The sequence below is a fragment of the Muntiacus reevesi genome, chromosome 10 (assembly GCF_963930625.1).
Source record: "Muntiacus reevesi chromosome 10, mMunRee1.1, whole genome shotgun sequence".
Taxonomy (NCBI): domain Eukaryota; kingdom Metazoa; phylum Chordata; class Mammalia; order Artiodactyla; family Cervidae; genus Muntiacus; species Muntiacus reevesi.
In genome coordinates this window covers 14,352,451-14,367,827 of record NC_089258.1, presented here as the reverse complement: position 1 = coordinate 14,367,827, position 15,377 = coordinate 14,352,451, and the positions used below count along the sequence as shown (strand labels likewise).

The following is a 15,377-nucleotide window of genomic DNA, read 5'->3' as shown; positions in this document are numbered from 1 at the left end:
TGGTCATGTGAAGCATTTATTACCGTTTGCAGTTTGCCCATCTTTGACTTGTATCATTTCGTGTGATGTCTGTAATGTAAGTTTTTGTTGTTGTTGGGATTTAGTGAGTTCTATCTTTTGATTTGGGGTGACGGGTGGGGGAAAACATTAGAATCTTTACACATTCTAATGTTTGGCTTTTGTTTTGTGTCTCCCCCCCTCCCCCCTCCTCCAATTCCCCTTCATTCCTTCACCCCCCTCCCCAACCCCTGCCCCAACTGTTCTGCTTGCAGCTTGCCTATGCCTGTTTAACCATGCTGCGCTGGGACTGCTCCAAGTCCCAGGGCGCCGTGGGGCTGGCTGGCGTCCTCTTGGTTGCACTGTCAGTGGCTGCAGGACTGGGCCTGTGCTCGTTGATCGGGATTTCCTTTAATGCTGCAACAACTCAGGTACTAAAGGAGCCATCCATCCGCTGTTCATTGACAAACTCCCCTCCTCTCCAGGCTCGGCCTCATTGGCCTCCCGCGTGTCCGTGTCACCTAAAGGGTCTTCCCGTCTTTTTCCGCTTGGATGCCCCATTCCTCAGAGTGCTGTCTCTAAGTGGACCACTTGACAGTGGGCAGGTCTGAATGGGCTTGTGGATTAGTCAGGGATGCCTCGCTTAGCAGTGGAATTTGTATCGTGTATTCGAGCAGTGGGTCTTCATCTTGAATGTTCATTAGCATCACCTGGAGGGCTTGTGCAACCTGACTGCTGGGCCCCATCCCGAGTCTCTAATGCAGCCCTTCTAGGGTGGGGGCAGCTAGCCAGCTCCTATCACTGCTGGGCTAGGGCTCACGCGCTGAGAACCACTGCTTTAAATGAGTTAGGTTCCTTTTCATTTATTAACTTAAAAAATTATTGTATATGAAACTTAGAAATAGTAATGTACAAGATCTGCTGTGAGCTACAACTTCTACATATGGGGATTTAACTATCAGATAAAAGTAAATTTTTCGCATGAGTGCATGGAAGCTGTCCTTTGGGTAACTACTAGGGGTGCTGGTGGCAGTGTTTTAAGTAGCTGTAGGATTCCCAGAATTGGACCGCATTGTCTAATGTCACTGTGCTGTGTTTCCACTACAGGTTTTGCCATTTCTTGCTCTTGGCGTTGGTGTGGATGATGTCTTTCTTCTGGCGCATGCATTTAGTGAAACGGGACAGAATAAAAGAATTCCCTTTGAGGTAATAGAAAAACAAAAGAAGAAAGCTTTGAGGAAAGCAGAAGTCCCTCTGTGTTCCTTGAGTGTTTGTCCTTTCCCTTTTCTCAATCTGGCCCAGTAACTATTTCAGTCGCAAGTCAGAAGATACATTGCTGACTGTAAATAAGTAAGTTAGAAGAATCTCAGGACACTTGTTCCAAAGTGCACATTTGTTTCTGTGAGTTTCTTGGTCACCTTATTATTTCTCCTTGCCCCTTTTTAATCATATTAAAATTTTACTTAAATCATTATCTTGCAGCGTTGTGCTTTGGGTCGAAATGACCATGAGCAACACGCCTATAGATAGGTTTTCAGTGTTGGTGTTAGAAAGGCAGAGATGTCTCCTCACATAAGCATTGTAAAATACTGGTTCTCTTGTTTTGCCACCTACTTGAATTGTTCATTGTTCAGACAACATGTGGTCTGAGGCCCCACCTTGCAGCTCCCAGCACTGTGCTTTCTCTTTCTCAGGACAGGACCGGGGAGTGCCTCAAGCGCACAGGAGCCAGCGTGGCCCTCACCTCCATCAGCAACGTCACAGCCTTCTTCATGGCCGCGTTGATCCCAATTCCCGCTCTGCGGGCATTCTCCCTGCAGGTGCGTCTCCAGGGACCGGGGCTGCGAGCACTGTGCTCACAGAGAGCCTCCTAGGTCTCCTTTTCTCCACTGATGTGCTTACGGTCCTGCCACCATGAAGTAAAGAAGCAGGCCAGCGTGTGGGGCTCTCTCTTCTGGGGTGGTTGCTTCTTTAAGCAATGACGCTGGCACTCCCTTTGAGGCAAAGTTCTAGGGTTCCTTCTTTGCTTTCAAGCCCTGTAGCTCCAAAGCCCTGAGGCCTGGGCATCCTCATAACCTATTGCCTTAGGGAGTTGCCCTTTTCTTTAGAGTTAAACTAAAATGGTAAAGGCCACTCTGTGGGATGCCTAGAAGCCGCTGCTCCAGATGTGCAGGAGTCCTTGGATTGGTCCCTGGTGCAGCCAGTTCTTAATCACCCCTGCTTCTAAATTCTGTGCTCGACTGCCCTCCCCTGCTGGCCACCCTCTCTTGATTTCCCTGAATGAAAGTGGAGAAAGTATTAGTCACTAAGTCGTGTCTGACTCTTTGTGACCCCATGGGCTGTAGCCCCCCAGGCTCCTCTGTCCATGGGATTCTCCAGGCAAGAATACTGGAGTGAGTAGCCATGCTCTCCTCCAGGGCATCTTCCTGACCCAGGGATTGAACCCGGGTCTCCTGCATTGCGGGCAGATTCTTTACCTTCTGAGCCACCAGGAAAGCCCTGAGTTCCCTAAGGCAGCCCCCAACACAAAGCCAGTGCACAAAGCAGACTCGCTGACATGGGATGAGGTTGCAGGGTAGCCCAGGCTAGACGAGAACATAAAAGTGAGCATGAGGTATACTTCACCGGGTGAGGAGATGTTGGCCAGTCTCTGCCTGGCGGAGTTCCCTGGTCTCCGGTTTGCCACTTTTCCTTCCTTGGTTCACCCTCCAGTCTCTCCTGGTCCCTCTTCTCTTTCCTTTTGGTTTCCTACCGCATTCTCAGGCTGCCCCCCAAAACTCAGAATTCCTCTCCCTTTCTCATGCGAGTTTGTCCCACTTGGTTCTGCTCCTTCCAAACCAGGCCCTTTGACACCTAGAGGCCTCTGACATGTTTTGCCAGGGAGCCAGCTGAGTTGTAAGAATGAAGAGTTCCCTCAACTGGGGATGCAGCTACGGTATGGGCATTGCTCTTCAGCTGCTCGAAACTCATGGGACATCCTGAAATTGGTCAACACAGCAGATAAAGAAGGCTACTTGACCAGTCTGTGACATGTTCTTCCTCAAGGATATTATTGAGGTTTTGTGAGTTAAATTCAAATTTTAAAGCTTCAAGTGTTGTCTAAGAAAGATTAAAGAAGCAGTGACTTTCCTTTCTCTCTGTTACAATGCAATAGTAACTCATGAGATGGCCAGGTTTTTGAAGGAAATATTTTGTTGCCACTTTTTAAACTCTTGTTACATCCGTCCAGCTTTATTCATGCTGCTTTACTCCTTTTAATCACCAAAAGGTTCTAAGGATTGTGACCAGGAGAAGAAATTGACAAATCATAGATTAAGTTGCTATTTATATTTTTATTAAAACTCAGCTCTTTTTTAGCCTTCAGATACGAATCTTGTTTCACTAATTACCTATATAGGCCTAAGCAACTAGTAATCTTACTAGATGTGGACACTACACTTGTTTAATACTTGGTATAAAATTTTGTACCCATCATTATAACCACCAGAATCCCCAAAAGAGAAATAACTAAAAAAGGTTCTTTTCATTTTTATTATAAATATATAAAAAATAGAAGTAGTGAGTGAATAAATGAACAAAGTTAAATCTGAAAGTGGGACCAGAGTTCAAGGAAAATGAAAATATATCTAACTGCTCAGTAATACGAAAGGTAAATAACAAGATGCCCACTAACTATTAATTTTTTTTGGTACAGCTGAAGTTGTAGGATGCCTTTTGCATAGGCATGCATGTGTGCAACACCCGTTGACAGCCTGCTCTTGTCTTATATACAGCGGATTCTGGCACTGAGAGATCGTTCTAGAGTCTTTGAACAGCGGGCCCCTCCCTCTTGCCTCTGTCCCTCTCTGCCTGCCTTTTCCCTCTGTTCTGGCTGCCTCACACTCCTTCTTTTCTTCTTGTCCCTCTCTCTCATTTCTCCTGTTCTCTCAGTACAAACTGATGATTCATCAAGGCATACTCTCCTTTAATGATATCCTATGGTGTGGTGGTCTGAAAAGCTACATGAGTTTTCCTTACGCCTTTTAGAAAATCCAGTTCGCTAAGTTCTCCTAAGGTAAGCACCTTACTGAGATGAATTGAATGCTGTTGGTTTTGCACTTCTATTCCAGGGTACTGGAGTATCTAGAAAATTGCATCTGCAGCTTCTAGGAATCTTCATTTATTACAAAATGGCCTCCTGTGATACTGGTTCATTCTCTGTTTTTTTTTTTTTTTAAAAAAAAAGATGGAAAATGTAAGGAAAAAAAGCATGCCATGATTTTTGCAGTAGCCATCAGAAATTTTATGCTTGGTTCCCTTTAAAACGTGCTGACATTTGAAATTGACCATTATATAATTTCTCTTTCCTTTAGTTACCATGTTAAGTTGAAACTTTGGTTATTCATTTGCACTTGTATTTTCAGGATGCTATAGTTTAAGCATCTAAAGGGATATATCCAAAACATTTCTGTCCAGTAATAAACCTACATTTAGAAATTTTCCCTGTCAAGCTTTTTCAATTTTGTAACCTTGTCAAAATAAATAGATTTTTTTCCCCAAAGAAACCTCCTTGTCAATCTTCACCATCTGTCCAAATGCCACCTCTATACCAGAAAGCAGTGTCTATAATTCTTTGAGAACCAATGCCATGCACCGGGGTTTTGCTGGTAACTGAATGGTATTTTTTCTTCAATGAAAACTCCTGAAACAGGATGTCTTATTGTTCCAGATGGTAAGAGGGTTTAGATGAGGGCCCCTCTAGGCAGGCCAGTTCCTCTCTGCTCTGCAAGTGTCTCAGTGGGGCCACCATAGATGCTGTGCAGGGGAATGGGACATTTCCTTTAAGCACAGCAATTAGAATTGATTGATGGTATAAAATCGTCCCCATCAGCTTTTCACATTTACCTAAAGTTTCTTAAACTGCTCTTTGCTCTAGTGGTGACACTTCTCTTATTGAGAAATTCTTGCTGTTTGTTTTTACCATTTCGGTGCTCTTTAGAGGATATTGGAGTTCTACTACTTTCTTGTCAGAAAATACCCTACTTATGTATTTAATAAGCTGTTGGACAATAAGTTGAGATGGGAGGCTACCTTGGGTTTCTCCTTTCATTGTTCCATTTCCACCACAAAGAGACCAAGCAAGATGCCCATCAAATTTCTTGGATGGTTGAGGCTGGTATCAGATGTATCTCCCAGCCACTGCAGAAGCATCAGTGTTGTTCTGGCCACAACATCTGGGCCACCTGTATACATGTTCGTGTATATGAACTTTTTCACAGTCTCTGCTCCCATCCCCAGGAACTTAATCAAAATGAGAAGCCCAGGGGTTCTTACTGTATTGTACTCCTGAATTCTAAGCACGACTCTAATAAAAAGAGAAGCTCAAAGGATCCAACCCCCAAGGTTGAGGTTTCCTGGAAAACCCTTGAGAATCAGACCCATTCTTCCCTCTGTTCTGATTGGTCAGGAATCCTACCTCCCCCCCCCCCAACCCCCCATCACCATGTCTGTGCCCTGAGACAGACACATCAAGCCTGAGTCTGATGGGAACCTCAGGTAGGTGACCTTCCTCTGCACCACTGGCTTATTAGGTAACAGGGATGACAGCAGCACTGATGTCTGCCTCCTGGTTGCAGCAGGAATCAAATGGATCCTGTGTAACTTAGCTGCCTGACCTCCCATCACTCCTGCCCCTTTCTCTTACTCTAACAGAATTTTAAACTTAGCAGTGCTTCAAAGCTCCTAAACTCAGACAGCACCTATTGAATTTCCTCCACACATCCTTCCTGGCTTCCCCAAAATCCTTTTTTGTCTTCTCCATCTCCCAAGAAACATTTTTTGACCACCCTCCCCACCCCCATGTGTACCCCCAACTGCATGTTCCCCCTCCTCTGAGCCACTCTGGAACTCTGGCCTGCTTTTATTACTACATTCATCAACCTAAACTGTAATTTGTTTCTGGCTGTGTCTTTCCTTGAGAACAGAAATTTTGTCTTATTTATCTTTGTGTCTTCCATATCTAATATGGATCCCTGACTTTTTAAATTATTTGCCTCTTAGATTAATCCTCTAGTCAAAATAGTGAGTTGCTTGTAACATATTAGACAGGTCTTTAAAATACCTTATCATAGTGGCCGGTTAACATGTTTCATAATTTTTGAGTTAATGAGGAGTCTTCAAGGCAGAATAAAAAGAGAGGGATTGAGTCATTTTTAGGAGACTCTTGGTTATTTTTTGGTTTTGTAGACTGGACAGAGTATTAATCATTGAAAAGCATCTCTCCAAAACTTGGGCTTGCATTTCACCTCAAGCATAAATTCAAAAATTACTATCCAAAGACATTTGCAAAGTTCTCTGATATTGTTTCATACCACTTATAATCAAGTTTTCTTTTCTCACCCTGAGACATTTACCCAGTTTGAGATGGTTTTACAACTAAGCAGTTCTTTGAAAAACCTCGTAAGAGGTTTTATTTTCCAAGCAAATTTCTGATGATTTCTCGATTGCTTAGCATTCCACTCGCATTTTTTCATCGTGCTGCTTCTTTCCATGCCTTTCTGAATGGGAGAGCCTTTCAACTGTCCTCTGTTGACTTTCCCCTATTAACAGCCCAATTGTATAATTTTTACTAGGTCAGCAGGAGACTTGCCAAAGCACTACAGAATCTAGCCCCATGTTTATTCTAGGTTATGGAGTGACTTTTGAATCTGTACTTATTTATTCTGCATACTAGAATCACACACAGGAATTTCTGCTTAACTCTCCTTGACCTTTTATGTTACTGTGCTCACACACACCCCCAGGCTACTCCAGAGGCTATTTGGAATGTGCCTATTAAACACCTCAGGGGATGTGTTTGAAATTTTATTTCATGTTTTAAAGGTGACATTTTGATATACTCGATCCACTTTATATATAAAATTTCTAAGTGTAAAACCAGGGCTGCGTGAACTCTTAGGAACATTCTAAGAGGAAAATGTTTCTTTTTGTCTTAAAGTAAAATATCAAGTATATTCTTTGTTCTGCCTTTGTCAGTTTGGTTTGGCTAGGTTGCTCCAAAATGTTAGTTGAGTTTAGGTCCTGTGTTTGTACCCCATGGACTCATGGAATTATTAGAGACGGAAAGGATCAGAATGATGAGTCCCTCCTGTTATATAGTCAGATGGTCTCTTAGTGATGGACGAGAAGCAAAGTGATTTTGGGTTTACATACCTCAGTAGGAAAGTGAAAGAAGGATGTTGTTTAAAGCATCTTTATTTTTTCAAAGCTGTCCTCTGACTGGGAGGAGATGTGTTAGTGACCTCTTCATTTTTTTTTTTTCCTCCCAGGCGGCTGTAGTAGTGGTGTTCAATTTTGCTATGGTTCTGCTGATTTTTCCTGCAATTCTCAGCATGGATTTGTATCGACGTGAGGACAGGAGATTGGATATTTTCTGCTGTTTTACAAGGTACATTTCCTGTCTGCTCTGGCCCTTATTTGTTGGGAACATAATTGTAATGTTTAGAGAACTTTTTAGTCTGTGCACTTGGAAGGAAGTGTAGTTAACAGTGTGCTGGACACAGGGGAGATGATGGACAGAGGATGCTTCCTCAGGGGGATGTCAGGGTCAAGGGGGCTCTCCCCTCCCTTGAGCATCCTCACAGCCCGGAGGTGGTGATACACGGTCATTGTTTATCACACACCAGTGTTGCTGATCGTTGGGAGTGTGTTGTATCTCTATGAATTAGGGCAGAACAATGGTTTAAAACCACCATCTGGAAAAAACATCACCCTTTGGGTGGTTTGCATTTTGAGTCTTTTTTTTTTTTAAAGGAATTCTGCATTAAAGAGGTTCATCAGCATGTAACTTGATTTTTGTCAGCCAGATTCAGGATCAACCATCCATCTGGCCTCCTTTGACTTACTCATGTCTCTGTCCAGATAGATAAACTAGACGTTTGTGGAGTTCAGTGATAACATTTTGATCCTAAATCAGAACTATGTAGAGTGGGCAGTATCAGTCATTGGCAGAAATGAAGGCATTGTTTCCTTGTTTCAGTATCCCACTGCAATATAACTCCCCCCTTCCAGCCCCTGTGTCAGCAGAGTGATCCAGGTTGAGCCCCAGGCCTACACGGAGACTCAAGACGGCACGCGCTACAGCCCGCCACCCCCCTACAGCAGCCACAGCTTCGCCCATGAGACCCAGATCACCATGCAGTCCACGGTGCAGCTTCGCACGGAGTATGACCCGCACACGCACGTGTACTACACCACTGCCGAGCCACGCTCCGAGATCTGCGTGCAGCCCGTCACCATGGCCCAGGACTCACTCAGCTGCCAGAGCCCTGAGAGCGCCAGCTCCACCAGGGACCTGCTCTCCCAGTTCTCAGACTCCAGCCTGCACTGCCTGGAGCCCCCCTGCAGCAGGTGGACACTCTCATCCTTTGCTGAGAAGCACTATGCTCCTTTCCTCCTAAAACCAAAAGCCAAGGTAATTACCAAAACAGAAGACTCTGTTCTTCAAAAAATAACAAAGCAGGCGCCTTTGAAATTCATTGGATTGCTTCTTCAGACGTGATATATTTCAGGCCTCCTAACGAGTCAGCCCATTTAGAACTGGAGGCCATTTTAATGAGCTCATCTTCTACAGGCATGAATCTCTATGTGGCAAATGTTTCTTTCGAATTTACATCGACTCCTTGCATTTTTAACATTTTATTCTTTGTGAGCTTGTTTTAAAATGCAGTTACCATGATTTTCTGGTTTTTTTGCTCTGGAAAAACAACCCCTACATGCTGTTTCCAGGCAGTATTACGGGAAGAGTGAGGTATAAACCAAACAGCTCATCTTTGTCAAGAGAGAGTCGGTTATGTTCCTCTGGGTCTGATCTCGGGCCCCTTATTCTGTTGCAGGTCGTGGTGATCTTCCTTTTCCTGGGCCTGCTGGGGGTCAGCCTTTATGGGACCACCCGAGTGCGTGATGGGCTGGATCTTACAGACATTGTGCCTCGGGAAACTAGAGAATATGACTTTATTGCTGCACAGTTCAAATACTTTTCTTTCTACAACATGTATATAGTCACTCAGAAAGCAGATTACCCGAATATCCAGCACTTACTTTATGACCTTCATAAGAGTTTCAGTAATGTGAAGTATGTCATGCTGGAAGAAAATAAACAGCTTCCCAAAATGTGGCTGCACTACTTCAGAGACTGGCTCCAAGGTAAGATGCTGCTGGAGGGCACTCATCCTTTGTGAACATTCACGATTTGGTCTTTAGTGTGTTCGATTTCCACAGGTTCTCTCTGTTCACTTTACTCAAGTGTTAGATTATAATGTAACACTGACATGTTTCATTGAGTTCTAAGAATTGCTTAAAATTCTTATATAGACTCTGGGGCAGCTTCCAAATCTGGTTTTTACCTGTAAAACAATGCAGACAATTCAAATAGCCAATTCAGAAACTTCTGTAAGAATTTATGAGTACACAGGAGGAAATGGGAAAGTAGGTTATAAAATATGGAGCTGGATGCTTCTAGTACTTTTTTTTTGGAATGGTGGTTAGTTTGGTGACGAAGTGAAATTCAAGTGTTGATGGAATTTCTAGGCTGACTCACTGCCAGATCATAGCTTACTACACAGGTAGTTTGCATCATTGGAGAATATAATTTAAAATTCCATATTTTGACTGTCTCTTGACTTGGCATATGAAATAAATTTAAATACTCAATCGCATCTGATAGTATATCATAAATAATCAATTCTGCTTTAAAATGTCTTTCTTAGCTTCTTACCTTGTCCTTAGAAACATTTCTAGGAAATAGTAGTAAACTGGAGAGAAAGAAAAAAGAGCCTAAATTTGCTCCTGTTGATTGAATATGAATGTATTCAGTAATTCTAAGAACATCTGTTCATTTATTATGTGTTGACACATGCAAAGTGAAGTGGAGAATCAAGATAATTATACACACAATTCAAGCAAAAATACTCTTACTGAAATACCCAAATAATTATGGCCCCAACATTTTTTGGCTGAAGTTATCCAAATGATTGTCTTAATTTCCCACTTAATTAGGCTTGTTTAAACACAGATTTAAATGCCTTTTTTGGTCTTAAGTCAATACACTTGTATGTAAAGATTAAGCAGCCAGTTTCCCTGTGAGTTTGCATGAAATGGTGAACAATGTGAACTCGACTGAAAATTGTTCAATACAGATTCTAGCTTTGACTCATATTCCCAGAGTTTTGTTCTTGTGTGTATATCAGATTTGACCTCTTTCTGAGGAAGGCAAAGAGAACTACATGACACTAACATTATTTTTTAACATGCTCATGAGATTAATTTAAATTTTTTCCAGGTCTTATTTTTTACAGTAGTAGGGGAAGCAGTGGTTTTTTTCAGATAATGAATCAAGAGGACCCAGAAAGTTGAGAGATTCCCTGCTTTTCATTCCCCCCCTCCCCCGCTTTGGCCAAAGACATGCAAATAACTTGCCACAAATAACAAAGAGATCTGCGGAGCACTGCCAGTATCTGAGAGAAGAAGGGTTATTGTGGAAGTGATTCCAGTGTCTTTGGCCATTCCTTTGGATGCTCAGTATGGCATGTTAGGCGGAGCTTGGAAAGGGGGCAGCAAGGCATTGTCTCCAGGCAGTGCAGAACGCTAACCTTTTTATAGCGTATTATAAATTATCCTCATGCTTTCATCCTTTTAAAGACCTAAAACATTTGGACTTGAGAATCTTTTCAAAAGGTGTGCTTGAATCCTGTTTTCATTGCTAAGTGAACAACACCCATCTAGACCAAGTAAGACCCATTCGTGGCCCCTGATCTGGGTCCCAGCCAGACCAGATCTCTGCCTCTGACTCTGCCAAGGTCCAGCAGAGCTCTGTACACAGAACGCCAGATACTGGGACCACCAGCTGCCTAGATGCTTTTCGGGCTTTTTGTATGGTTGATTTGGTCCTTGAACATTTATTTCCTCCAAGGAAGTGGTTGTCCTTGAATCAGCTTTCCTTCAGAACATTTTGGGTAGTTATAAGTGATGGGACCCTCATTAGAAAACCATGTCATCCCATTGGTCTTTAGCAACATTCCAGTAGTCTTTTTAAGGGAGGAGGGGTTTACTCATAAAAATACATAATCAAAATACAGAAAGTATCTCAAATGTCACCTTTAAACATATATGCAAATGAGGTGACCTTGGTGATAAAACCATATTGTACAAATGGTGTTTGTTTATATTTCACACTGAATTACACAAATAAAATTTAGATTAACATTTTCTTTTTAAACTCTTGTATCAAAGAAAAATTGACAATAGGGATAATTAACTCAAAACTTCACACTAGGAAATAGTTTCTGGTATAAAATATTTTAAGAGTTCTAGCCAAAATTTCATGTTTTGCTGTAAAATAAGTAAAACATCACAGTTCTTTCCTGCAGTGCATGTGTTGGAATATGAAGTGTTAGCCAAGGGAAAAGCAAATTCCTGTTCCTTGTTTTGTGTCAAGATTGTATAATGTGTGTGCACTTAGGCCAAAACTTATTACTTGAGGTTTTTGATAATTAGTCAGAAAATAATATACTAATTATGAAAGAACTTGGCTTTTCTGTGAAGTCAGTGATTATTTTTCATTCATCCTGAAGTCCCAGTAGAGTGAATGGCGAGTAGGGGCCAGCAGCGTCAATGATGAGTTGAACTAAATAGCCAGTGAGGGGGACCTCCCCAAATCAGATCCTTCTTTCTTTGTCTCACTCGAGGTTGTCTTCGGAGTATAAAGATCCAACAACCACACTCAGATTTTTGGGGCCCCCTGTTTGCCACTTTATATCATTGGTGCCCATGTTAGCTCTGCTGTCTTATTCTTGAGGCTTCAACAGATGCGTCCAGGGCACTGCAGTGCATTCAGGGCAGTTCAGAGCATCTGTGGTTCAAGCCAACTCTGGAAGAGGCTGCCTCTTCAGAGGTTAACCAGCACTTAGCTGCTGTGTGGCTTTCCTTACGTCACTTCACCATCCTAAGCCTCGGTTTTCTCATCTGTAAAATAATACCAGCAGGCTTAAAAACTCATGAGGTTTTAAGAATTAAATGGGAGGTAATCAGTGTAAAATGCTCAGACAGCCCCGCACTCACTATAAGCCTGAGCTGCTCCTCAGGATTAGCAGGTCAAGAGGAAAGGGTTAAAGTGCCATGGAAGCCACAAAGTGATGAAAATTCTATTATGGTGAAGAAACCAGAACAGGCCTCTTTTCTGGGGGGGTTGTGGGGTAGAGGTGGTTTTTTTCTCTCCTGTTTGTTTTTTTCCAAAAACCAAAAAAAAAAAGGCTTTAGGTAATAAAATAACATCTGTTCAATACTGAGGGCTGTGTGCACGCCTCGCCATGAAAAACAGCCTGTGTGCAAGGGCAGCGCGGCCGTTCCGGTGGTCTCCCCACCCGGCCTTGCAGCCGCTCCATTCTCCCCAGACAGGGCCTTCTTTCACCACGGAGCCCGCGGGCCTCGTCCCCAAATTGTTCCTGTGAAAACAATGCCCACAGCAGAGGTTTAGAGATCAGACAGAGAGAGACAGAGAGCGCGAGAGAGGGTCTGTGCTTTCCTCTTCCCTCAGCTTCAACCCCCACTTTGAGCTCTAAACACGGAACCGGTTCTGTGTGTTGGGAGGCGTCGGGGGCGGGGGGTGACTTTGAAGTGACTGAAGACCCTCCCTCCATTCTTACCACGTCTAACCTGTGCGTGTGCAGCCGGTTCAAAAGACGCGGCTTCTTGGGGGCTGGGACTCTGGAGTTCTACGTGGGAGGTGATTTGGGGGTGCAGGGAACGAAAGGGGTGAGGGTGTCGGAGGAGACTGTGTGCGAGCCAGCAGTTGCTCAGCGCCTCAGGCCGGGTCACCAGGGCCCTGTTTCCTCTTCCAACACGCTTATCTCTTTACAGCTGTAGCCAAACCGTCAGGTCTGTAATGATGGTTTTGATTACAGAGGCCAAGCGCAGCTGTGTGTGGTGGGCTCGCCCATCCCCCAAGCCCACAAAGCTCTTTCCTTCCCCCTCCCCGGCCTTGCGGTTTGTCATCTGTTCTCACAGAGCCCCCTTGTATTGGCCTGTGGCTTCCTGTTCTCAATCTGATCCAAATTTACCCTGTGAGGTATTTCCCTGCACACACGCGCACACAAGCTCCGTCCTCCCCCCCCTCCTCCGCACCCCCTCTTCAAGGAAGGGTGGCAAAGAGGAAGAGAACAGTCGAGAGTGAATAGGTGTTGGCTGTGATCTTTACACAACCTGGCAGCCGATCCCACAGCTTGTGTTAGCTCCACAAGTCGAACAGATGGAACAAATTGACAGAATCATGTTCACTCACCCTGGGCTGGAGAAGCAACTCAGTTGCTGTTTGAAGTTGGGGGGTTTGAATGTGTTTTTCCTGCTCTGAATGGAATTTCTGGTTGTATTGAAGAACCCATGGCTTAGTGCCTAATGTGTAACAAAACAGTGTTTGAGCCTTGTGTGTCTTCCGCACCCAGCTTTCTCTTGCTTTCTTGTGACCTGGGGGAGAAAAGGGGGAGTTTGGGGTTAAAACACGTGTATTTGTTTCCTAGAAATGAATATTCCCTCCCTTCTGCCTATTGAAGCAGTGATTATCAGCAACCTGAAGTTCATTCATGAAACACGAGTATCACGTGAAATCAAAAATAAGCAGAATACAGAGTCCTTGGAGTTGATGGCAAACACTCGCCTGTCCTCAGCCTACCCCATTAGGACCAGGATCAATCTGGTTAAGAGTTATAATGTATTACACACATTTGCCTTTTCTAGGACTTCAGGATGCATTTGACAGTGACTGGGAAACCGGGAAAATCATGCCAAACAATTACAAAAATGGATCAGATGATGGGGTCCTTGCCTACAAACTCCTGGTACAAACCGGCAGCCGTGATAAGCCCATTGACATCACTCAGGTACTCTCGCTTTACACCTTATACCTTGGGAGCTTCGGAGAGAGTTGTTGAGCAGGGCTTTGGGGCTTTTGATCCCACTGGATAATTGAGTGGCTGCAGGCAAACCAGAGCGCCTCACCTTGCTCATCTGTCAAATGGGGACAAGTGTGTTACTTACCTTCAGAGCAGTTGTCAGAACAAAGTATAGTTGAGGCAGTGCAGATTCTTTCAGATGTGAGACATACCGCGCTTCACTGTTCTCTTTTGAATTCTAGTCCTTGTCACCATGTCAGTCTTGGTTGTATTCAGACTTGGAAGGGTGAGTCATTTGGGTAGCAGAATTTGAAAAATAGAAGTTGGGGTGATGGATGGGTTAGGAGAGGTTACTAGCAGGACGGGAATATTTGTTAGGTTTGATTCCTTTGGGTCACTGTGGCCTGAGGGGTAGAGGAGGACAGACAGATTGCTCTGTCATGAGTGAGGCAGACGGAAATGCAGATCTTTGGACTCTCCGTGGACTCACTGTTGTGCTCACCCCCGAAGAACAAGAGCTGTTTCTGTTTGATAATCATATTCTCTAGCTGCATTTGCCTCTTGGCTGTGACACTTGGATTCCATCATATCCCCTCTGATTTCTTGGGCATGCTGGTGAGGGCATTTGGATCCTTCACATTTCAGAGGAGTCCAGCCCCACTCCTGGCTTCCCCAGGTCCTCCTCCCTCCGTTCTTTGTAGCTTACTTGCTTCACCTTCAGGCAGAAAACCTTCATGCTAATGATCTTCCCAGCAGCTCTGTTTATTGTCTCCCCATTTTTGCTGGCATTAAAGGTGACAGATTTACAAAGTACATTGTTCAGAGTTATTATGGAGTGTGAACTCGGTGCTTTATGGCCGCATGCGGCATGCTGTCAGGCTTGACAAGGATGCAGGCAGAGGAGTCTGTCTGAGAGATGGCAGGGGGATGCTGGGGGCTGGGTTGGTTTTAGGGCCCAGGGACACCGTGGAACAAATGTGATTGGGCCAGGCCGCCAGACATCATTTCCTCTGCCTGGGAGGGAGAAAAGCGTGCTGTGTGCACGGAGGCCATGTGAGCTGTACTATGTAATTCCAGAGACGGCTTGAAGACATACAGTTGTTACATATCCTGTGGATTAATTGAATCCAGATCCCTGAAATTTAGTTCTCTCACTCTCCTCCACTTTCTTCCTTTACTCTTTCCCTATTAACTTCTGTCACTGGTGTTTTTCATTTCGTTAAAGATGAAAAGCATTGGAACCAGGTCACCATCTGAAGTAAACAGGAAAAAATATATGCATACATCCATGTGTGTCTGTGTGTATTTCTCTCTGGATGTTTTTCGCCTATACAAGGCCCACAGACCAGCTCTAGAGCGAGCATGGTGTTTATTTGGCTTTCTCGTAGGATGTGGCACATATGCTAAATGTAACCACCTCGCTCAGACTAAGATTCCCAGAAAGACCAAGATTATGCA

The 15,377-nt window shown here is 44.0% G+C and overlaps 1 protein-coding gene across 3 annotated transcripts in view; it reads left to right on the top strand.

The window, feature by feature from the left end:
* Nucleotides 1-15,377, top strand: part of PTCH1 (patched 1) — a 61,528-nt gene that overhangs the window by 28,813 nt on the left and 17,338 nt on the right. For 2 of the 3 annotated variants that reach the window (XM_065946877.1, XM_065946879.1), the window contains exons 10-16: nucleotides 273-428; nucleotides 1,105-1,203; nucleotides 1,692-1,817; nucleotides 7,305-7,423; nucleotides 8,047-8,449; nucleotides 8,871-9,180; nucleotides 13,765-13,907. In XM_065946877.1, coding sequence (XP_065802949.1) covers nucleotides 273-428; nucleotides 1,105-1,203; nucleotides 1,692-1,817; nucleotides 7,305-7,423; nucleotides 8,047-8,449; nucleotides 8,871-9,180; nucleotides 13,765-13,907 — 1,356 coding nt within the window. The remainder of the gene's footprint in view (nucleotides 1-272; nucleotides 429-1,104; nucleotides 1,204-1,691; nucleotides 1,818-7,304; nucleotides 7,424-8,046; nucleotides 8,450-8,870; nucleotides 9,181-13,764; nucleotides 13,908-15,377) is intronic. The other variant, XM_065946878.1, reaches the window with a different exon arrangement.